The sequence below is a fragment of the Dama dama genome, chromosome 15 (genome assembly GCF_033118175.1).
Source record: "Dama dama isolate Ldn47 chromosome 15, ASM3311817v1, whole genome shotgun sequence".
Lineage (NCBI taxonomy): Eukaryota > Metazoa > Chordata > Mammalia > Artiodactyla > Cervidae > Dama > Dama dama.
The window spans coordinates 62,448,139-62,465,502 of NC_083695.1; the positions used below are offsets into that span (position 1 = coordinate 62,448,139).

The 17,364-nt window shown below is 35.8% G+C and overlaps 1 protein-coding gene across 1 annotated transcript in view; it reads left to right on the forward strand.

Moving 5' to 3' along the window:
- The window catches only part of HELLS (helicase, lymphoid specific), a 37,482-nt gene that overhangs the window by 1,959 nt on the left and 18,159 nt on the right, over window positions 1–17,364 (forward strand). Inside the window, exons 3-7 of the mRNA XM_061162220.1 lie at window positions 3,330–3,452; window positions 6,281–6,337; window positions 8,704–8,740; window positions 8,830–8,894; window positions 14,686–14,727. Of these exons, the coding sequence (XP_061018203.1) occupies window positions 3,330–3,452; window positions 6,281–6,337; window positions 8,704–8,740; window positions 8,830–8,894; window positions 14,686–14,727 (324 nt within the window). The remainder of the gene's footprint in view (window positions 1–3,329; window positions 3,453–6,280; window positions 6,338–8,703; window positions 8,741–8,829; window positions 8,895–14,685; window positions 14,728–17,364) is intronic.

Here is a 17,364-nt window from a genome sequence, read left to right on the forward strand (position 1 = left end):
AATTTTAATAGAATTGGGAGGTCAACCGTAAACCACTTTTACTCATTCTGTGAATTCCCATAGTACTCTGTTACACAGTATTATCATTACTTACTTTCTCACTTTGTTTCTTGAGGGCACATCACATTTTTTTTTGTAGACTGTGCACTTGGCAGATAGTAGGCAGATAATAGGATAATAAATGTCTGTTGAATTTCTAACTAAAGTAAAAGAATATTTTATAATATATTACATAACATATATGACTATATAAATAAAATAAACTTTGTGGCTATTGTAGCAAGGTGAATTGTAAAGGATGGATCCTGGAGCACAGTCCAGAGTAGAATCAACTTCAGAGATTGTAAGAACGATAAACCCTTAATTTTGAGTAGTGTAGTTCAGTTTTATAACCCATGAAGATTATTGGATAAGGAAATGGTATTCAAAGAAAGAGAGGTATAATAAGAATACATTTCAAAAATGCTTTAACAGGGACTTCCCTGGTGGTCCAGTGATTAAGACTCACACTTTCAATGTAGGGGGCGTGGGTTCAATCCTAAATTGGGAATTAAGTTTCCATAGGCCCTGCAGTGCGGCCAAGAATTTTTTTAAAATAAAAAACAATTTTAAAAAGATTTGTCAAAATTTATAGAACCATAAGTATTTGCTGATTAAACGGGGAGTTCATTTCTCCTTTTAGTGAAATTTTTAAGCTTTTGAACAAACACTTTGTCATTCTAAGATTTTTTTGAATTGTTAACACTTGAGGGATAGGTACGGTACAACTAGCTTTTCTTTAGCAGTTATGTATCGTAGAACTTAAAATAGCAATTTTTAAATTGATTTTTCAGATTTTCCATGAATAAAGCTCTTTTCAATCCCATTGGTACAAGGGTGAAAGACTGTGGTTCATTGTTATTACATGTCTTTTTATAAACAGGTATTGAAAGAATTTTGTTACTTTTTGTCCTTGACATAAATTATTCCTACCTCAGTGACTATGGAGAAAATTCCAATAAGTCTCTTATAGGTCTTTGGAGCTAAAAAAAATTCATCATACAAAAGTAATGATTCCTTTTAGGAGAATACAGTATTTATGGGCATATATTTCGAAGTACTTAAGAGAGGAAGAGCTAGCTTAAGTTCTTAATGAGAAGCATTTGCTTTGGTTTAGGAGATTGGGAGGTTTGTGAAGAGCCTGGAGAATGATATTGATATTCATTTGCTACAGTTATTTGACTTTTCACCTGAATTTCCTTTTGAAAGAAGTCATTGTTAGTCTAGAAGTCTTTAGAGTAGCCTTAATGTCTGTGTAGTGGGGGGAAGGGAAAGGTAAGAGTTGTGAGGGTTCTTGGAAAGGTAAAAGGAAAACAGCTCATATTGTGTAGACTGAAGTAGAACTCCCTCTGCAAAAAGAAAATGAAAAAAAAAATTCTGGGCTTGGGAGAGGTGATGGGATAGACAGTGAAGAATTTATGCTCATGGTATCCATTGGCATACTCTTTTACCCATGAAGAGAAACTTACCACCAGGCACTCAGTACTTTCCACAGATGAAGTTATGATTTACTTTAGTATAACAAATAACAAAATTAAGAAAGAGGAATGATAGATGAGAAGATTTACTACAAAATTATTTTGAAATATGGAAGACTGGGTTTAAAGGTTAACCATTGGCATAGTCTGTTATAAATTATTGTTCCATGATGGCATGTTAAAGGATTAATTACTTTTAAAAATGTATGCTAATTTATTCTGAACAAGACTTAAAGCTGCAGATAAATTAAGCCCAAAGGATTTTAAGTAAAATATAAAAATAAAGTTAAATATAGTTATTTTTATGAAAGTCAAGTAATTACATTTCTTTATAATGTCCATTGCATTCAGTGACTGACTGTTGGAATCATAGTAGTAAATTGGTAATAGTCAAAGAAAGGCCATCCTAAAATAACTGAAAATAGTTTTATGAGATATTAACAGATTATTTGCATGGAGAAGTTTATGGATGATTTTTAAAGAATTTTCATTTTCTTGTAATCCACATATATTACTTTCATTAGATTTATTCCTTGATGTCTTATTGTAACTACTTTTGTAATAGAAAATGATTTGTTTTGAAAGAAAAGTTAGATGATGTAACATCTGAGAAATACAAGCCAGTGTATAATGGTGTCTGGTTTATAATGTCAAGCCTTAACCACTGAATTAAATTTACTTCACACACACACATGCAGGAGTGGGATTGGTGTTTAGTAAGATTTGCACATATTCAACTCTTTCTTGATTTTAGCCCACTTAGTGCTTTTCTTTTGAGTTCAGATTACAGTATTTAGTTGGCCACTTATAAAGTGGATTTGGCCTCTGCCTGTTTATGTAAATAAGGTTTTATTGGAACACAACTTTGGTTTATATATTTATTGTCTGTAACTGTTCAAAGGCAGATTTAAGTATTCGCAGTACAAACCATATCATGCTGAAATATTTAAATATTTGCCCTTTTACAAAAAAAAGTTTGTGAACCATTGAACTATGCTATTTATTTGTTGCTTTTGTTTTCTCTCTTGTGCCTTCTGTTTACTTTTATTGTGACTTGAGAGATCCTCCTTAGCCACTAGAATGTTGCATACTTTTATAAATGAAAAATAGATAGTGTGTGACAGCAATATGAAAAGCAGAGGTTTGTAGATAGAAGTTGTACAGAGGTCAAAGATAAAGCTAAGAGTATGAGAGTAAAAGGAACCTAAAAGGTAAGGGCAGATCTTGGGTAACACAGTACTGAGGAGAAAAGAAGCTTATAAGAAATTAACAGATTTAGCTTGTTGAAATATTTTAACAATATCGTATTTAAGTTCTAATACTAGATGTTCTAGTCCTTAGCCAATGAGGTTATCTTCTACTTCCAGTGCTCTTTCACATAAAACTGGTGTATAAAATTTTTCTTTTTCTGAAATCATTTAGTTTTTTAAAAACTTAATTTCAACTTGAATTAAATATTTACTTTCGAATTGTAATTTCAGATATTTTGAAAATGGGCCTTCAGTTTCGTAGATGCCAAAAACCATGTTTTCAGTGTCTGAAATTTCAATATTTTGGTAGCCAAGCTATTAACATATTTTACCAGATTGCCTGTTGAACCCCAGAATCATATTTTTTTAAGCTATTCTAGTTTTTTGTTTGAAGATAGGCATTTTTAGTAAGTGAATTTAATATTATAAAAGTATTTTGTTAATTATAGGAAATATATTAAACCTAAAGTGCAGTTCTTTAGTCATCTTTGTTACACATTGTGCAGAAGGATCAATGTATGTCAGCAAACTTAATACTTATGGAAACTTTCTCTTTGGATAGGCTCGCATGTCTTGGGATAGAGAGTCCATGGACATTCGATATCGTAGACTTCAACATTTGCTTGAAAAAAGCAATATTTACTCCAAATTTTTATTGACTAAAATGGAACAGCAGCAGTTAGAGGTATGTATGTGTGATTGATTATAGTTAACAGCTTAATTTTTTTTAAAAAAGCTTTATTGAGATATAAATTATATGAACTATAATGCACACATTTTAAAATTTAGAGTTAGGTGAGTTTTGACCTGTGTAACCATCAGTACAGTCAAGATAAAGAACATTTCCATTACCCACAGAAGTTCTCTTCTCTCAGTGATCTCTCCTTCTGGCTCTGGACAAACACTGATCTCTGTTTGCTGTAATTATAAATTGGTATTGATTTTTCTAGAATATTATATGGATGGAATCATAGGAAAAACATTCTTTTGGTGTTTTGCTTCTTTACTTTAGCTCAGCATATTTTTAAGTTTCACTTATGTGTATTTATTTAATAGATCATTTTTATTCCTAAGAAGCATTCCATTGTATGAATATACTAACATTTTTTTAATTCACCTTTTGACTGATTTTTATTCTGTCCAGTGATTTTTTTTTTTTTGGATGCTAGAAATTTTGTATTTTATTTTGCTCAGTCCTTTTTTTTTAATGCTTTATTGAAATGTAATTGATACACACAAAACTGTACATATTTAAAATGTATACCCATGAAGCCACCCCAACTGTGATAATGAACATAACCATTAATTCCCAAAAATTCTGTCTGTCTCCTTTTTAATGAGATATGACATAGAGCGTTATCTTAGTTTCAGGTGTATAGTGTAATGATTCAGTATTGCTGTATATTTCAAAATGATCACCCCAGTAAGTCTAGTGAATGTCACCATACCTAGTTTAAAAAAATTTTTTTCCTTACAATGCACACTTTTAAGATTTACTCTCAGCAACTTTCAAATATGCAATAAGTATGGTGGCACACTGGTAAAGAATCTGCCTGCCAATGCAGAGATGCAGGTTTACCTCTGGGTTGGGAAGATCCCCTGGTAGGAAATGGCAGCCCACTCCAGTATTCTTGCCTGGAAAATTCCATGAACAGAGGAGTCTGGTGGGCTATATTCCATGGAGTCGCAGAGAGTCGGACATGATTGAGCATGCAGCACACACATTATTCACTGTGGTCACCATGCTGTATAGTACATCCCTTTGACTTGTTTATTTTATAACTGGAAATTTCTACCATTTGACCCGCCCGACCCTCCAGCACTAATCTGTTCTCTGTATCTGAGCTTTTTTTTTTTTTAAAGATTCCACATGTGAGATTATATAATATTTATCTTTCTCTTTAATTTTACTTAGTATAAGGCCCTCAGATCCATCCATATAGTCACAAATAGCAAAATTAGATTCTTTTTTTATGGCTGAATTCTGCCCCCTTTTTAATTCCCTGCCATCCCTCACTTTCTGGCTTTCCTCATTTCCTGTCTTCTGATCTGCTTTCTGTAATTATAGGTTTGTCTTCATTTTCTGTTGGTGACAGGTTCTTTTAGCTTTTATGTTTGAAAAAGTCTTCATTTACCTTCATTTTTAAAAGTTTATCTACAGGACGAAGAATGTGTTTTTCTTTAGTGCTTCCCCCACCCCCCCTCATGCAGTATTTTAATTATATTTCACTGCTTTCTAGCTTTCACTGTTTCTAAGAAAGCCCAAGTCCTTATGATGGCCAGAAGACCATAAGCAGTCTGGTTGCCTCTCTCAACCCCATTACCTTTCAAACCTTGTTCCAGGTGTGTTTCCTGCTTGGAACCCTCTTCTCAATAGATTCCTGCCTGGCTTACTTCATTATCGTCTTCAAGCTTTGGCTTAAATATTTTTCCAATGAGACCTGCCCTGACAACCTTAAATAAAGTTACCTGGCACCTCTTCCCTCATCTTGTTTACCTTGTTTTGTTCTTCCCATTGCATTTATCATCTAAGACACTGTATAATTTATTTCTAAGTCTACTATAATAGATGAAGATTTTAAAACTTGGGCTAATGTTAACACTACAATAAATCCTTTTGTCCCCATCATTGACCGTTAATGATTATCAGTGAAGATCTTGCTACATTTGCTAAATTTTCTTTTTTCTTTGTTGGAGCCCTTTTCAAAACACTGTGATAAAATGAAACAGAAAAACAAATACCAAGCTTAATGACTCCTAAGGCAAATACCCTTAACCACCTCTTGGAAATAATTTGAATCGTTTTATGTCCTGCTTTTAAAACTTTGTTAGGGGGCTTTGGAACAGCTTCTAGTCTAAGAATAACTTGGTCCCTCTTCTGAAAGTTTTTCTTGATGCCCTGTGTGTTAAGAGGCCTTTCAGGTTTGGCTGATGGGAATATGAACTGTTCCTGATCCCTTGTGAGTACAGAGATTGTTCTGCCTGCTTTCTAGTTGCTCTTTTCCTGGCCCTCATTTTCTACACTCACACACTGATTAATATTCAGCCTGAGAGTGCCCCTGTAAGAGCTTCTTTTGTATGTTGCTTTCTCCCCTCTGGTACTTTGACCGTGGTTTGCCAGCTCCTCTGAGTTTTGCACTTTGTCTTCTCAACTCAGACTGCAGAGCTCTACTTGGGTTTCCCTCCATTGTTTGCACTTGGACGTTGCCTCTAGGCAGGAAGCTTAGTAGTCAGAAGATTCACCTTGTTTGTTTCCCTCTTGTCAGTGTTCAGTGTCCTTTGCTGCGTGATGAAAAGTTGCTGAAAACCATTGGTATGTTTTATCTGGATTTTAGTTGCTTAAGGCAGGAGGGTAAATCTGTTCCCTTTTACTTCGTAAAGGCTTGAAGCTCAAGTTTTTGTTTTTTTTAATTTTTGTATACAGTTTCTTCATTGTGATCTTAAGTTATTTGATATATGTGTTTCATACTTTGCATTTTCCACTTTTGACACTAAGAAAAAATTATCTTGTAGGAGCAGAAGAAGAAAGAGAAATTGGAGAGAAAAAAGGAATCTTTGAAAGTTACAAAGGTAATAAATAGTAAGCTAGAATATTTTATATACATTACCTTAGATATTGAAGACATTCTCTTGTATTCTTTTGACTCTTGATCATCTTTTTAATTTTAACCTTCTTTATCTGATAGCCTTTCTTTGTTGGTTGCATAGAAACATGTAAAATCTGTTTCTCAGAATCTTAGATATGGAAGGAGAGCTAAACTGTGACCTTTAGTTTCTTATCCTGTGGACTGTATTTCATAGTAGCAAAATTTCACTTTATAATCTCAGGAAAAATCTACAAATATTTTATTCCTCAAGGCATTTTATAAGTGACCAACTCTGTTGGAGCCTGTAATGATTGCTCTTCTTCATGCCTCTAACCATACCAATAATCTAAATTTGTATCTTGTATGTAGCTGTAGCAGTGGAACCAAAACTGGAGTAGATAGCATGTATGGTAATAGCATTTCAGATAGAGCATCCATTTAGGGATAGTCTGAATTGTAGATGTGATCTTTTGGAGGAATATGTTTTCATTTTTTTTAACATGAGGCTTTATATGCCATATTGATAGGAATTGCACAGACAACACTTGTGCTAGTGAAAAGAGAAATAATATGGGTAACAATTATTGAGTGCTTACTGTGTGCCAGGTGTTGTTCTAAACTTTACATGTCTTTACTTAATTATCAAAGTAGCTCTTTTAGGAAGAGATACTGTTATCCACATTTTATGTATAAAGAAGCTGATGCAAGGAGATAGAGTACAGTCCATCCTCATTGTTCATAGATTTCATATTTTCCAATTAGCCTACTTGCTATAATTGGTTACCCCAAAATCAATACCCTTGTTTTTGTGGCCATTCACAGACATGTGCATGTATGGAATGGCAAAAAATTTGAGTCTCTTGATAAGTAACATTCCCAGCTGAGGTCAAAGCTATCTGCCTTATTTAAGCTGTCACAGTGTCAACTTTTGTTGACACAAAAGTGTCCTTTTTGTGTCTGTGTAATGCCATGATTTTTGTATTTTTGTGGTTTTGGTGATTTTGCTGTTTAAAAGACTGTCAGTCACATCGTGCTGCAGTGCTGTCTGTTTCTTATGCAAGAAGACTGTGATGTGCCTTATGGAGAAAATATATCTGTTAGATAAGCTTCCTTCATGTATGAGTAAATTGCTCTTGGCTTTGAGTTCAGTGTTAATCAGCATATGTTTTAAATGAGCTGTCATAACAGGGTTATGTATTGATCAGTTAATGAAGAAGTGCTTGCAGAAACCTAAAGTTGTGTTTCTTCTAGATGGACAGATTCGGTGTTCACTAATTCAGTATTCATGATGACTTTATAGAACTCAGCTATTGTGAATGAGAATTGACTAAGTTTGAAGGTCACATAGCTAGTTAATTGTAAGCTAGAATTTGATCCTAGGATTAATTTCAGACTCCACACTTAATTTCTACCCCAAACTGCCTTTGTTAGAAAATATCAAAATGCCAATAAGAAAAATAGGGAGGGTATCTAAGTCCAGTTACTTGATTTTTAGTGTAGTTAGTGGTGATGTTAAAGTACATAACAGGTAACTGTACAACAAAAGCAATTGTGGAAAACTGATACTTGACTCAGTTGCTAATTCCAGGGACTTTGGGTTTTTGAAGAATGTACTTATAATTTTACTGACTTAACCAACCATTTGCTCTGTACTCTTCAACCTGTTGCTTTAAAACAGTCTTTACTTTCACCAAGCTAACTTTTTATACCAGCTTTTGGGGTTTTTTTTCCTTTTATTCTAAAGGTGTCAGCCATCATATTCTGTCTATTCCATTTCACTAGTCTCTTGATATTTTCTTTTTTAATCCTTTAAATTTTTTACTTCATTTTTATATTTACCTTCTTTGTCATTTTTATTTTTCATGCATGTTGTCTTCCTATTCTTTTCCAACTCTCATTTTGAGACTGTTTTTGAATGTCTCTTCCTTTCTTTCATCTCCTTTCACTAGTCTTTTTTCCATTGGTTTTCTCTTTGATAATCTACTCTCAGCTGTATTTAACTTACAAATTATACTGAAATGAGTACTCCTTCCATACCATAACCATTGAGTATCTTCAGCATAAACACAGAATAGATGTACATGGTAATTACAAAAAATAAAAATGCCTCTGTTTAATTTTGAAATTTGTCTTACATGGAAGAAAATGGAGGAAAGTAGAGTCTTTGGGAAAGAGTTACAAACAAGTTATAATAGGGAAATATAGGAAAAGGTTACCTTTTAATAAGCATAATAGTGAAGAGTTCTAGATTTGGTTCAACTGCAAGGAAAGCTTACTTAATCAGTGCCTTAAAACTTGTAATACCATAGAAGTTTTGGAAAAATAATAGTATAAATCCTTGTTTTGTAGGATAAAAATTCCATTGATGCAAGAGAGGAGAATGCAGGTAAATTTCTTTGTTATAGTTTTGAAGAATATGTGTTTATATTTTTTGCTTAATTTACTATAAAAACTAAAATGGTGTTGTTTTTATAGTCATGAAAAAGAAGAGAGGAAGAGAAGACGAATCATACAATATTTCAGAGATCATGTCAAAAGAGGTAAAAATAAAGGGGGAAGGACACATAAGGTTTTATGTTGTGTATAACCTATGTGATATTGATAACTATTACTTAAAGGTGTACTGATTACTGATACTTACCTGTCTTTTCAGCCAGTTAAGTGTTTTAGGGAAGAAGATGGTACCGTCTTCCTGTCTGTTAAAAGATCATGAGCTTGACCTAGTGAGAAATTGTTACAACTTCTTATAACCTCAAAATTGTATCTTAAGAAAGATTGTTAGGGAGCTAAAACCATAAACTAATTTCTAAAGCCATTTCTGTTTTCACCTTCTCACTTAGTACCTCATTAAATAAAAATTAATTAAAGAGTAGCTTTAATTACAACAAACCCTAAATATTCCTTAAGCATAATTTAATATATCACATTCTTAATATTAACAAAAATTCTAACTTTATTATCTGCTCTACTTTTCTTTTATCTGAAATTATAACTCTTCACATCTTAATAAAGTTTAACATAATACTTATTTTTTTTTAAAGTTAATTAATTTATTTATTTTGGCTGTGTTGGGTGTTTGTTGTTGTGCAGGCTTTTCTATAGTTTCTGTGTGTGGGCTTCTCATTGCAGTGGCTTCTCTTGTGGGACACCGGCTCTAAGGTGTGTGGGCTTCAGTAGTTGCAGTTCCCAGGCTCTAGAGCACAGGCTCAGTAGTTGTGACGATTGCGCTGCACCATGTGGCATCTTCCTGGACTAGGGATTGAACCTGTGTCTCCTGCATTGGCAGGCAGATTCTTTACCACTGAGCCACAGGGAAGCCCCATAATACTTGTCTTTACTCTCTGGATATACTCTTTATTTTCCCTTCTTTCCCCATTTAAAAATAATATTCAGGACCCTCTTGATTTGTTGTGGAACACACTGAGACTGCAGTGAAAAACACTTATTAATTAATAATAGTGAAAACACTATTAATGAGGTTTATTTAAGTTTAGCTAATCACATAGCTGTTATTTTAATTCCTCAAATGTTGGTGGCATATTTGCTATGAGCAGGCTTTGTGCTAAGTGGATAAGGTCAATTAGTAAAGAAAGGTAATTGTTATAGGGAGGATTCTATTTTAGGTTAATCATTAAAGGGATGTTGCGTATAAGTTTAAATTATATATAATGGCCCATCTCTGGGAACTCTGCTTCCCAAGTAATGAGCATTAAGCTAGAATATCTTTATTTAGCTCACAGGAAACATCCTGACCAGACCCACCTGTGAATGACTGCAGGGAGGAAGAAATTAACACATCTCTTGATGTGAACTGGGCTTCCCTTGTGGTTCAGCAGTGAGGAATCCGCCTGCCAGTGCAGAAGATGGGGTTCGATCTCTGGGTGGGGAAGATCCCCATGGGAAAGGAAATGGCAACCCATTCCAGTATTCTTGTCAGGAAAAATCCCATGGACAGAGGAGCCTGGCGGGCTACAGTCCACAGGGTTGCCAAAGAGTCAGACACAACTTAGTTACTAAACGATAACATTGATGTGAACCGGGAAATGTTTGACTTTACTCCCACCTCTTTTAGTATAAAAGGAGCCTGAATTCTAACTCAGGCAAGATGGTTCTTTTGGGTCAGGAGCCCACCATCGTCCTGGTTTGCTGGCTTTATGAATAAAGTTGTTATTCCTTGCCCCAACAGCTCTTCTCTCAATTATTGGCCTGTTGTGCAGCAAGCAGTATGAACTTAGACTCAGTAGCATCATCACTCATTTTGCCTCAGCATTTATGCAGTGAGAAATATTTGGAAGGAAGTAGTCAAATATACTCTTGAGAGTCCCTTGGACTGCAAGAAGATCCAACCAGTCCATCCTAAAGGAGATCAGTCCTGGGTGTTCATTGGAAGGACTGATGTTGAAGCTGAAACTCCAATACTTTGGCCACCTCATGTGAAGAGTTGACTTACTGGAAAAGACCCTAATGCTGGGAAGGATTAGGGGCAGGAGGAGAAGGGGACGACAGAGAATGAGATGGCTAGATGGCATCACTGACTCAACAGACATGGGTTTGGGTAGACTCCGGGAGTTGGTGATGGACATGCAGGCCTGGCATGCCGTGATTCATGGGGTCGCAGTCGGACACGACTGAGCGACTGAACTGAACTGAGTCAAATATAATTGGATAATTGGAAAATGCATTGAGCATATAGAGGGGTATGTAACTCAAGCCTGAGTTTCATAAAGGTTTCATCTAGGAAGTTGAGACTTGAGGGATAAAAATTAAATCATGTAAAGGTGGTGGGCACAGGTTAATAGAAGTAATAAGATATAGGGAAGATGCTGGGTTTGTGTTATAGGAAGAGATGATAATCTTTGACAAATGTCCAGAGGCAGAAGAGTTCCTGGAAAATTAAAAAAATTTAAAAAGAAATTATATTTGGCTCCAGTTTATAAACAGAAGAGAGGTATAGGATGAAGCTGTAGAGGTAAGCGGCGTCAGGAGTTTAGGAAGTTTAATTTCTAACAAGAATACTTAATAGTTGCTATTGTTTTGATTCATTCACAAATTGTTCTCCAGAAAGATTAATCTCAGCTAGGCATTTTAAAAGACAACTCTTCTATCTATTCTCTATATTAAATCTCTTTAGCCTTAGAATATGAATATCTGTATTTATATGATACTTTACATACACACATGTATGTATGTGTGTGCTGTCAGCCACTTACATGTCCTTTTATTCTCCTGTATATCTCAAATTTGAGATATGCTTAAAATTTCTTGAGTGTATTTTACTGTTTTATCCACTTTAGCCTCTGCATATGCTATCCTAGAATTTAATTCTGTCTTTAATTATTATGCCCTGATGACAGTTTTTTTCAGAAAATTTGATGTAATGTTCTACTAAGTCACTAGGGTCATTGTCTCCATACCCTTAGCATCTAGTAGGTAATTCAAAATCAGAACACCTTTATTCTTTATTTTTAATGTATTTGTCTTTGCCTCTTGCTCAAGATTGCATATTCAGGTCTCTAATCCTGAGAGAGGCCTAAAGTGGCCTGGAGTTGGGATTTTAATACATTTGGAAGTGAATCCTTGAATAATGGTGGTAACCACAGCTTGACTCTAGTGCAGGGTTTTGAAAACTTTTTCTGTCAAGGGCTAGATAATAAACATTTTATGACTTTGAATAGTTTTGTGGGTAACTCACCCTGAACTTTGCCGTTGTATCCAGAAAATAGTCACAGACGAATTGTAAACCAATGAGCCTGACTTTTTTTCTAATTAAACTTTCAGTTCAGTTCAGTTCAGTCACTCAGTCGTGTCCGACTCTCTGCGACCCCATGAATTGCAGCACGCCAGGCCTCCCTGTCCATCACAAACTCCCGGAGTTTACCCAAACTCATGCCCATCGAGTTGGTGATGCCATCCAGCCATCTCATCCTCTGTCATCCCCATCTCCTCCTGCCCCCAATCCCTCCAAGCATCAGGGTCTTTTCCAATGGGTCAGGTCTTCGCATCAGGTGGCCAAAGTATTGGAGTTTCAGTTTCAGCATCAGTCCTTCCAATGAACACCCAGGACGTATCTACTTCAGGATGGACTGGTTGGAACTCCTTGCAGTCCAAGGGACTCTCAAGAGTCTTCTCCAACACCACAGTTCAAAAGCATCAATTTTTCAGTGCTCAGCTTCACAGTCCAACTCTCACATCCATACATGACCACTGGAAAAACCATATAGCCTTGACCAGATGAACCTTTGTTGACAAAGTAATGTCTCTGCTTTTTAATATGCTATCTAGGTTGGTCATCACTTTCCTTCCAAGGAGTAAGCGTCTTTTAATTTCATGACTGCAGTCACCATCTGCAGTGACTTTAGAGCCCAAGAAAATAGTCTTACAATGTTTCCACTGTCTCCCCATCTATTTCCCATGAAGTGATGGGACCAGATGCCATGATCTTTGTTTTCTGAATGTTGAGCTTTACGCCAACTTTCATTCTCCTCTTTTACTTTCATCAAGAAGCTTTTTAGTTCCTCTTCACTTTCTGCCATAAGCTGGTGTCATCTGCATATCTGAGGTTATTGATATTTCTCCAGGCAATCTTGATTCCAGCTTGTGCTTCTTCCAGCCCAGCGTTTCTCATGATGTATTCTGCTTAGAAGTTAAATAAGCAGGGTGACAATATACAGCCTTGACGTACTCCTTTTCCTCTTTGGAACCAGTCTGTTGTTCCATGTCCAGTTCTAACTGTTACTTCCTGACCTGCATACAGGTTTCTCAAGAGGCAGGTCAGGTGGTCTGGTATTGCTTTCTCCTTCAGAATTTTCCACAGTTTATTGTGATCCACACAGTCGAAGGCTTTGGCATAGTCAATAAAGCAGAAATAGATGTTTTTCTGGAACTCTCTTGCTTTTTTGATGATCCAGCGGATGTTGGCAATTTGATCTCTGGTTCCTCTGCCTTTTCTAAAAACCAGCTTGAACATATGGAAGTTCCCGGTTCACGTATTGCTGAAGCCTGGCTTGGAGAATTTTGAGCATTACTTGACTAGCGTGTGAGATGAGTGCAATTGTGCGGTAGTTTGAGCATTCTTTGGGATTGCCTTTCTTTGGGATTGGAATGAAAGCTGACCTTTTCCAGTCCTGTGGCCACTGCTGAGTTTTCCAAATTTGCTGGCATATTGAGTGTAGCACTTTCACAGCATCATCTTTCAGGATTTGAAGTAGCTCAACTGGAATTCCATCACCTCCACTAGCTTTGTTCGTAGTGATGCTTTCTAAGGCCCACTTGACTTCGCATTCCAGGATGTCTGGCTCTAGGTGAGCTGATCACACCATTGTGATTATCTGGGTCATGAAGATCTTTTTTGTACAGTTCTTCTGTGTATTCTTGCCACCTCTTCTTAATATCTTCTGCTTCTGTTAGGTCCATACCATTTCTGTCTCTTATTGAGCCCATTTTTGCGTGAAATATTCCCTTGGTATCTCTAATTTTCTTGAAGAGATCTCTAGTCTTTCCCATTCTGTTGTTTTCCTCTATTTCTTTGCATTGATCGCTGAGGAAGGCTTTCTTATCTCTCCTTGCTATTCTCTGGAACTCTGCATTCAAATGGGTATATTTTTCCTTTTCTCCTTTGCTTTTCACTTCTCTTCTTTTCACAGCTATTTGTAAGGCCTCCTCTGACAGCCATTTTGGTTTTTTGCATTTCTTTTCCATAGCGATGATCTTGATCCCCTGTCTCCTGTACAATATCACGAACCTCCGTCCGTAGTTCATCAGGCTCTCTGTCTATCAGATCTAGTCCCTTAAATCTATTTTTCACTTCCACTGTATATTCATAAGGGATTTGATTTAGGTCTTACCTGAAAGGTCTAGTGGTTATCCCTCCTCTTTTCAGTTTAAGTCTGAATTTGGCAATAAGGAGTTCATGATCTGAGCCACAAGCTCCAGGTCTTGTTTTTGTTGACTGTATAGAACTTCTCCATCTTTAGACATTTATAAAAACAGGTTGCTGGCTAGAGTTGGTCCATGGGTAGTAGTTTGCCTTTTTACTAGAGGACTGTGAATTTGGACTTTGGACTTAAGATAAACTTCAACTAAGAAAAAAAACAAACTGGAAAATTTGGGAGTAAATATTCCAATTTTAAGTGCTGCTTACGAATTCAGGATTTTATAAGATGCCATGGGCCTAATTTTGTCTCATGTTTGATTTCTCTGTATTTTAGTTACTTTGCGAGCCTCATCCCCATTTCCTGGCAGAAAATCAGAATAAGAATAAATGTTTGTTGAATAAATAAATGAATGGACCACAATCATTGTTATTTTGTTTCTGTTTTCTCACTGTTTTAGGAAATTTTGTCTGTGGCCAAGAAAAATAAAAAGGAGAATGAGGTAAGAGATTTATAAGAGATAATAAATTTAGGAGTCATATTTGTGTCCCTGATCATTAGTTCTTTTTTCTCTTAGTCACCAGTGTACATTTTTTCTCACTAGTTATCCTATAACATTCTTCTTTCCTATCTATCAACTTTAAGTATAATCTATTATATGTTCCTTAATATGTAAATATTAAGTTTTGAGTCTTTGAGAGTCTGGCAAACATGCAGGTAACTGTTACTATATGCATATATACATTCCACATGTATATATTCCACAGCTTGTGGAAGTCCCTTGGGATACTTCAGTCTTGTTTCTGGCCTTCCAAGATTTTCTTTGCTTTTGTTTGAGAAGGCTTGTTTCTGTCCCCACCCTCAACCCCTCATTTTATGTAGAGAGATGCCTTGTGACCTGGATATTTACTATCCAAGGCTCTATAATTACAGGATTTTTTTCTTTCTTTAGTATAAGATTTGGTTTATGATGCAGTTACAACCCAACTATGTTAAACGTAAATAAGATTAAGCATATTTTTTTGACAAATCTTAGATGTATTTTAAAAGATAAAGTCCAATCTAATCTTCTGTCACAATTTACTGTGGAATTGACCGCACTTTGTAATATATAATAAGTAACATACTGATCTTGTGTTCATTCTGATAAGTTTTGTTAAGTGTATATATCTTTGTAACCATCATCCAAATCAAGATTTTAGCACCTTTTCATTATGGTATAAGGATCTCTGGTATCCTTGCCAGTCATTTGCCCACCTCTATTTTCTGTTCCTTTTCATTCACCGTGGATGATGATCATTGATGTTGTTTTGTTACTAGTAGGTTTTTTTTATTGCTGAGTAGTATTCTATTACATATTATAATGTTTCTTTATTCATTCTCTTCATGAGCATTTGGGTTGTTTCCACTTTGTAACTATTCTGAATGAGGCTGCTATGATAATTCTGTAAAGATCTGTGTGGACATGTTTTCATATTTTTTTGATATATACCTAGGAATGGAATTGCTGGATCATATGGTAAATGAGGTTCAACTTTATAAGAAAGTAGAGCTATTTTCTGAAAGTGAACCCACCATTTTACTCTCGCTCAGTTCAGTTCAGTCACTCAGTCGTGTTTGACTCTTTGCGACCCCATGAACTGCAGCACGTCAGGCCTCCCTGTCCATCACCAATTCCCAGAGTTCACCCAAACCCATGTCCATTGAGTCAGTGATGCCATCCAGCCATCTCATCCTCTGTCATCGCTTTCTCCTCCTGCCCTCAATCTTTCCCAGCATCAGGGTCTTTTCAAATAAGTCAGCTCTTCGTATCAGGTGGCCAAAGTATTGGAGTTTCAGCTTCAACATCAGTCCTTCCAACAAATATTCAGGACTGATCTCCTTTAGGAGGGACTGGTTGGATCTCCTTGCAGTCCAAGGGACTCTCAAGAGTCTTCTCCAACACCACAGTTCAAAAGTATCAATTCTTTGGTGCTCAGCTTTCTTTATAGTCTAGCTCTCAAATCCATACATGACCACTGGAAAAACCATAGCCTTGACTAGACGAATCTTTGTTAACAAAGTAATGTCTCTGCTTTTTAATATGCTGTCTGGGTTGGTCATAACTTTCCTTCCAAGGAGTAAGCGTCTTTTAATTTCATGGCTGCAGTCACCATCTGCAGTGATTTTGGAGCCCCCCAAAATAAAATCTGACACTGTTTCCACTGTTTCCTCATCTATTTTCCATGAAGTGATGGGACCAGATGCCATGGTCTTAGTTTCCTGAATGTTGAGCTTTAAGTCAACTTTTTCACTCTCCTCTTTCACTTTCATTAAGAGGCTCTTTAGTTCTTCTTCGCTTTCTGCCATAAGGGTGGTGTCATCTGCATATCTGAGGTTATTGATATTTCTCCTGGCAATCTTGATTCCAGCTCGTGCTTCTTCCAGCCCAGCGTTTCTCATGATGTACTCTGCATATAAGTTAAATAAGCAGGGCGACAATATACAGCCTTGACATACCCCTTTTCCTCTTTGGAACCAGTCTGTTGTTCCATGTCCAGTTCTAACTGTTGCTTCCTGACTCTCCACTAGTAGTGTATAAAAGTTTGAATTCATATCATGCCAGCATTTCTTGTCATTAGTCTTTTTAACCTTAGCTGTGAAATGAATCGTATGTAGTTTTATTTTGTATTTTGTTAATTACTAATATAGAGTTAATTTTTGTGTTTGTAATGGCTGTTAATGTGTTTTCTTTTGTAAAGTTTCTGTTTATATCTTTTGCCCAGTTATTGTGTTATTTGTGTTTTTGTTGATACGTGAGTTCTGATTGTTGTCAGATATATATACTGTATTTTCTTTCTGTTCCTGGCTTGCCTACTTAGTTTCTTAATGATATCTTTTTTTAGTGATATCTTTCAATAAGCAGAAAATTTTAAATTTTGTAATAGTCCAAATCATTACTTTTTTTCTTTTGGTGGTTAGTACTCTTTTTGTCTTGTATAAGAAGTATTTGTCTATCACAAGGTTATCAAGATTTGTGATAACCTTGTGAAAATTTATCACAAGGTTATTCTCTGTTTTCTCCTGAAAGCTTTATGGTCCTTGGTTTGATGTTTAGGTATATCATTTAATCACAAATTTTATGTATGGAGTGGTGAAA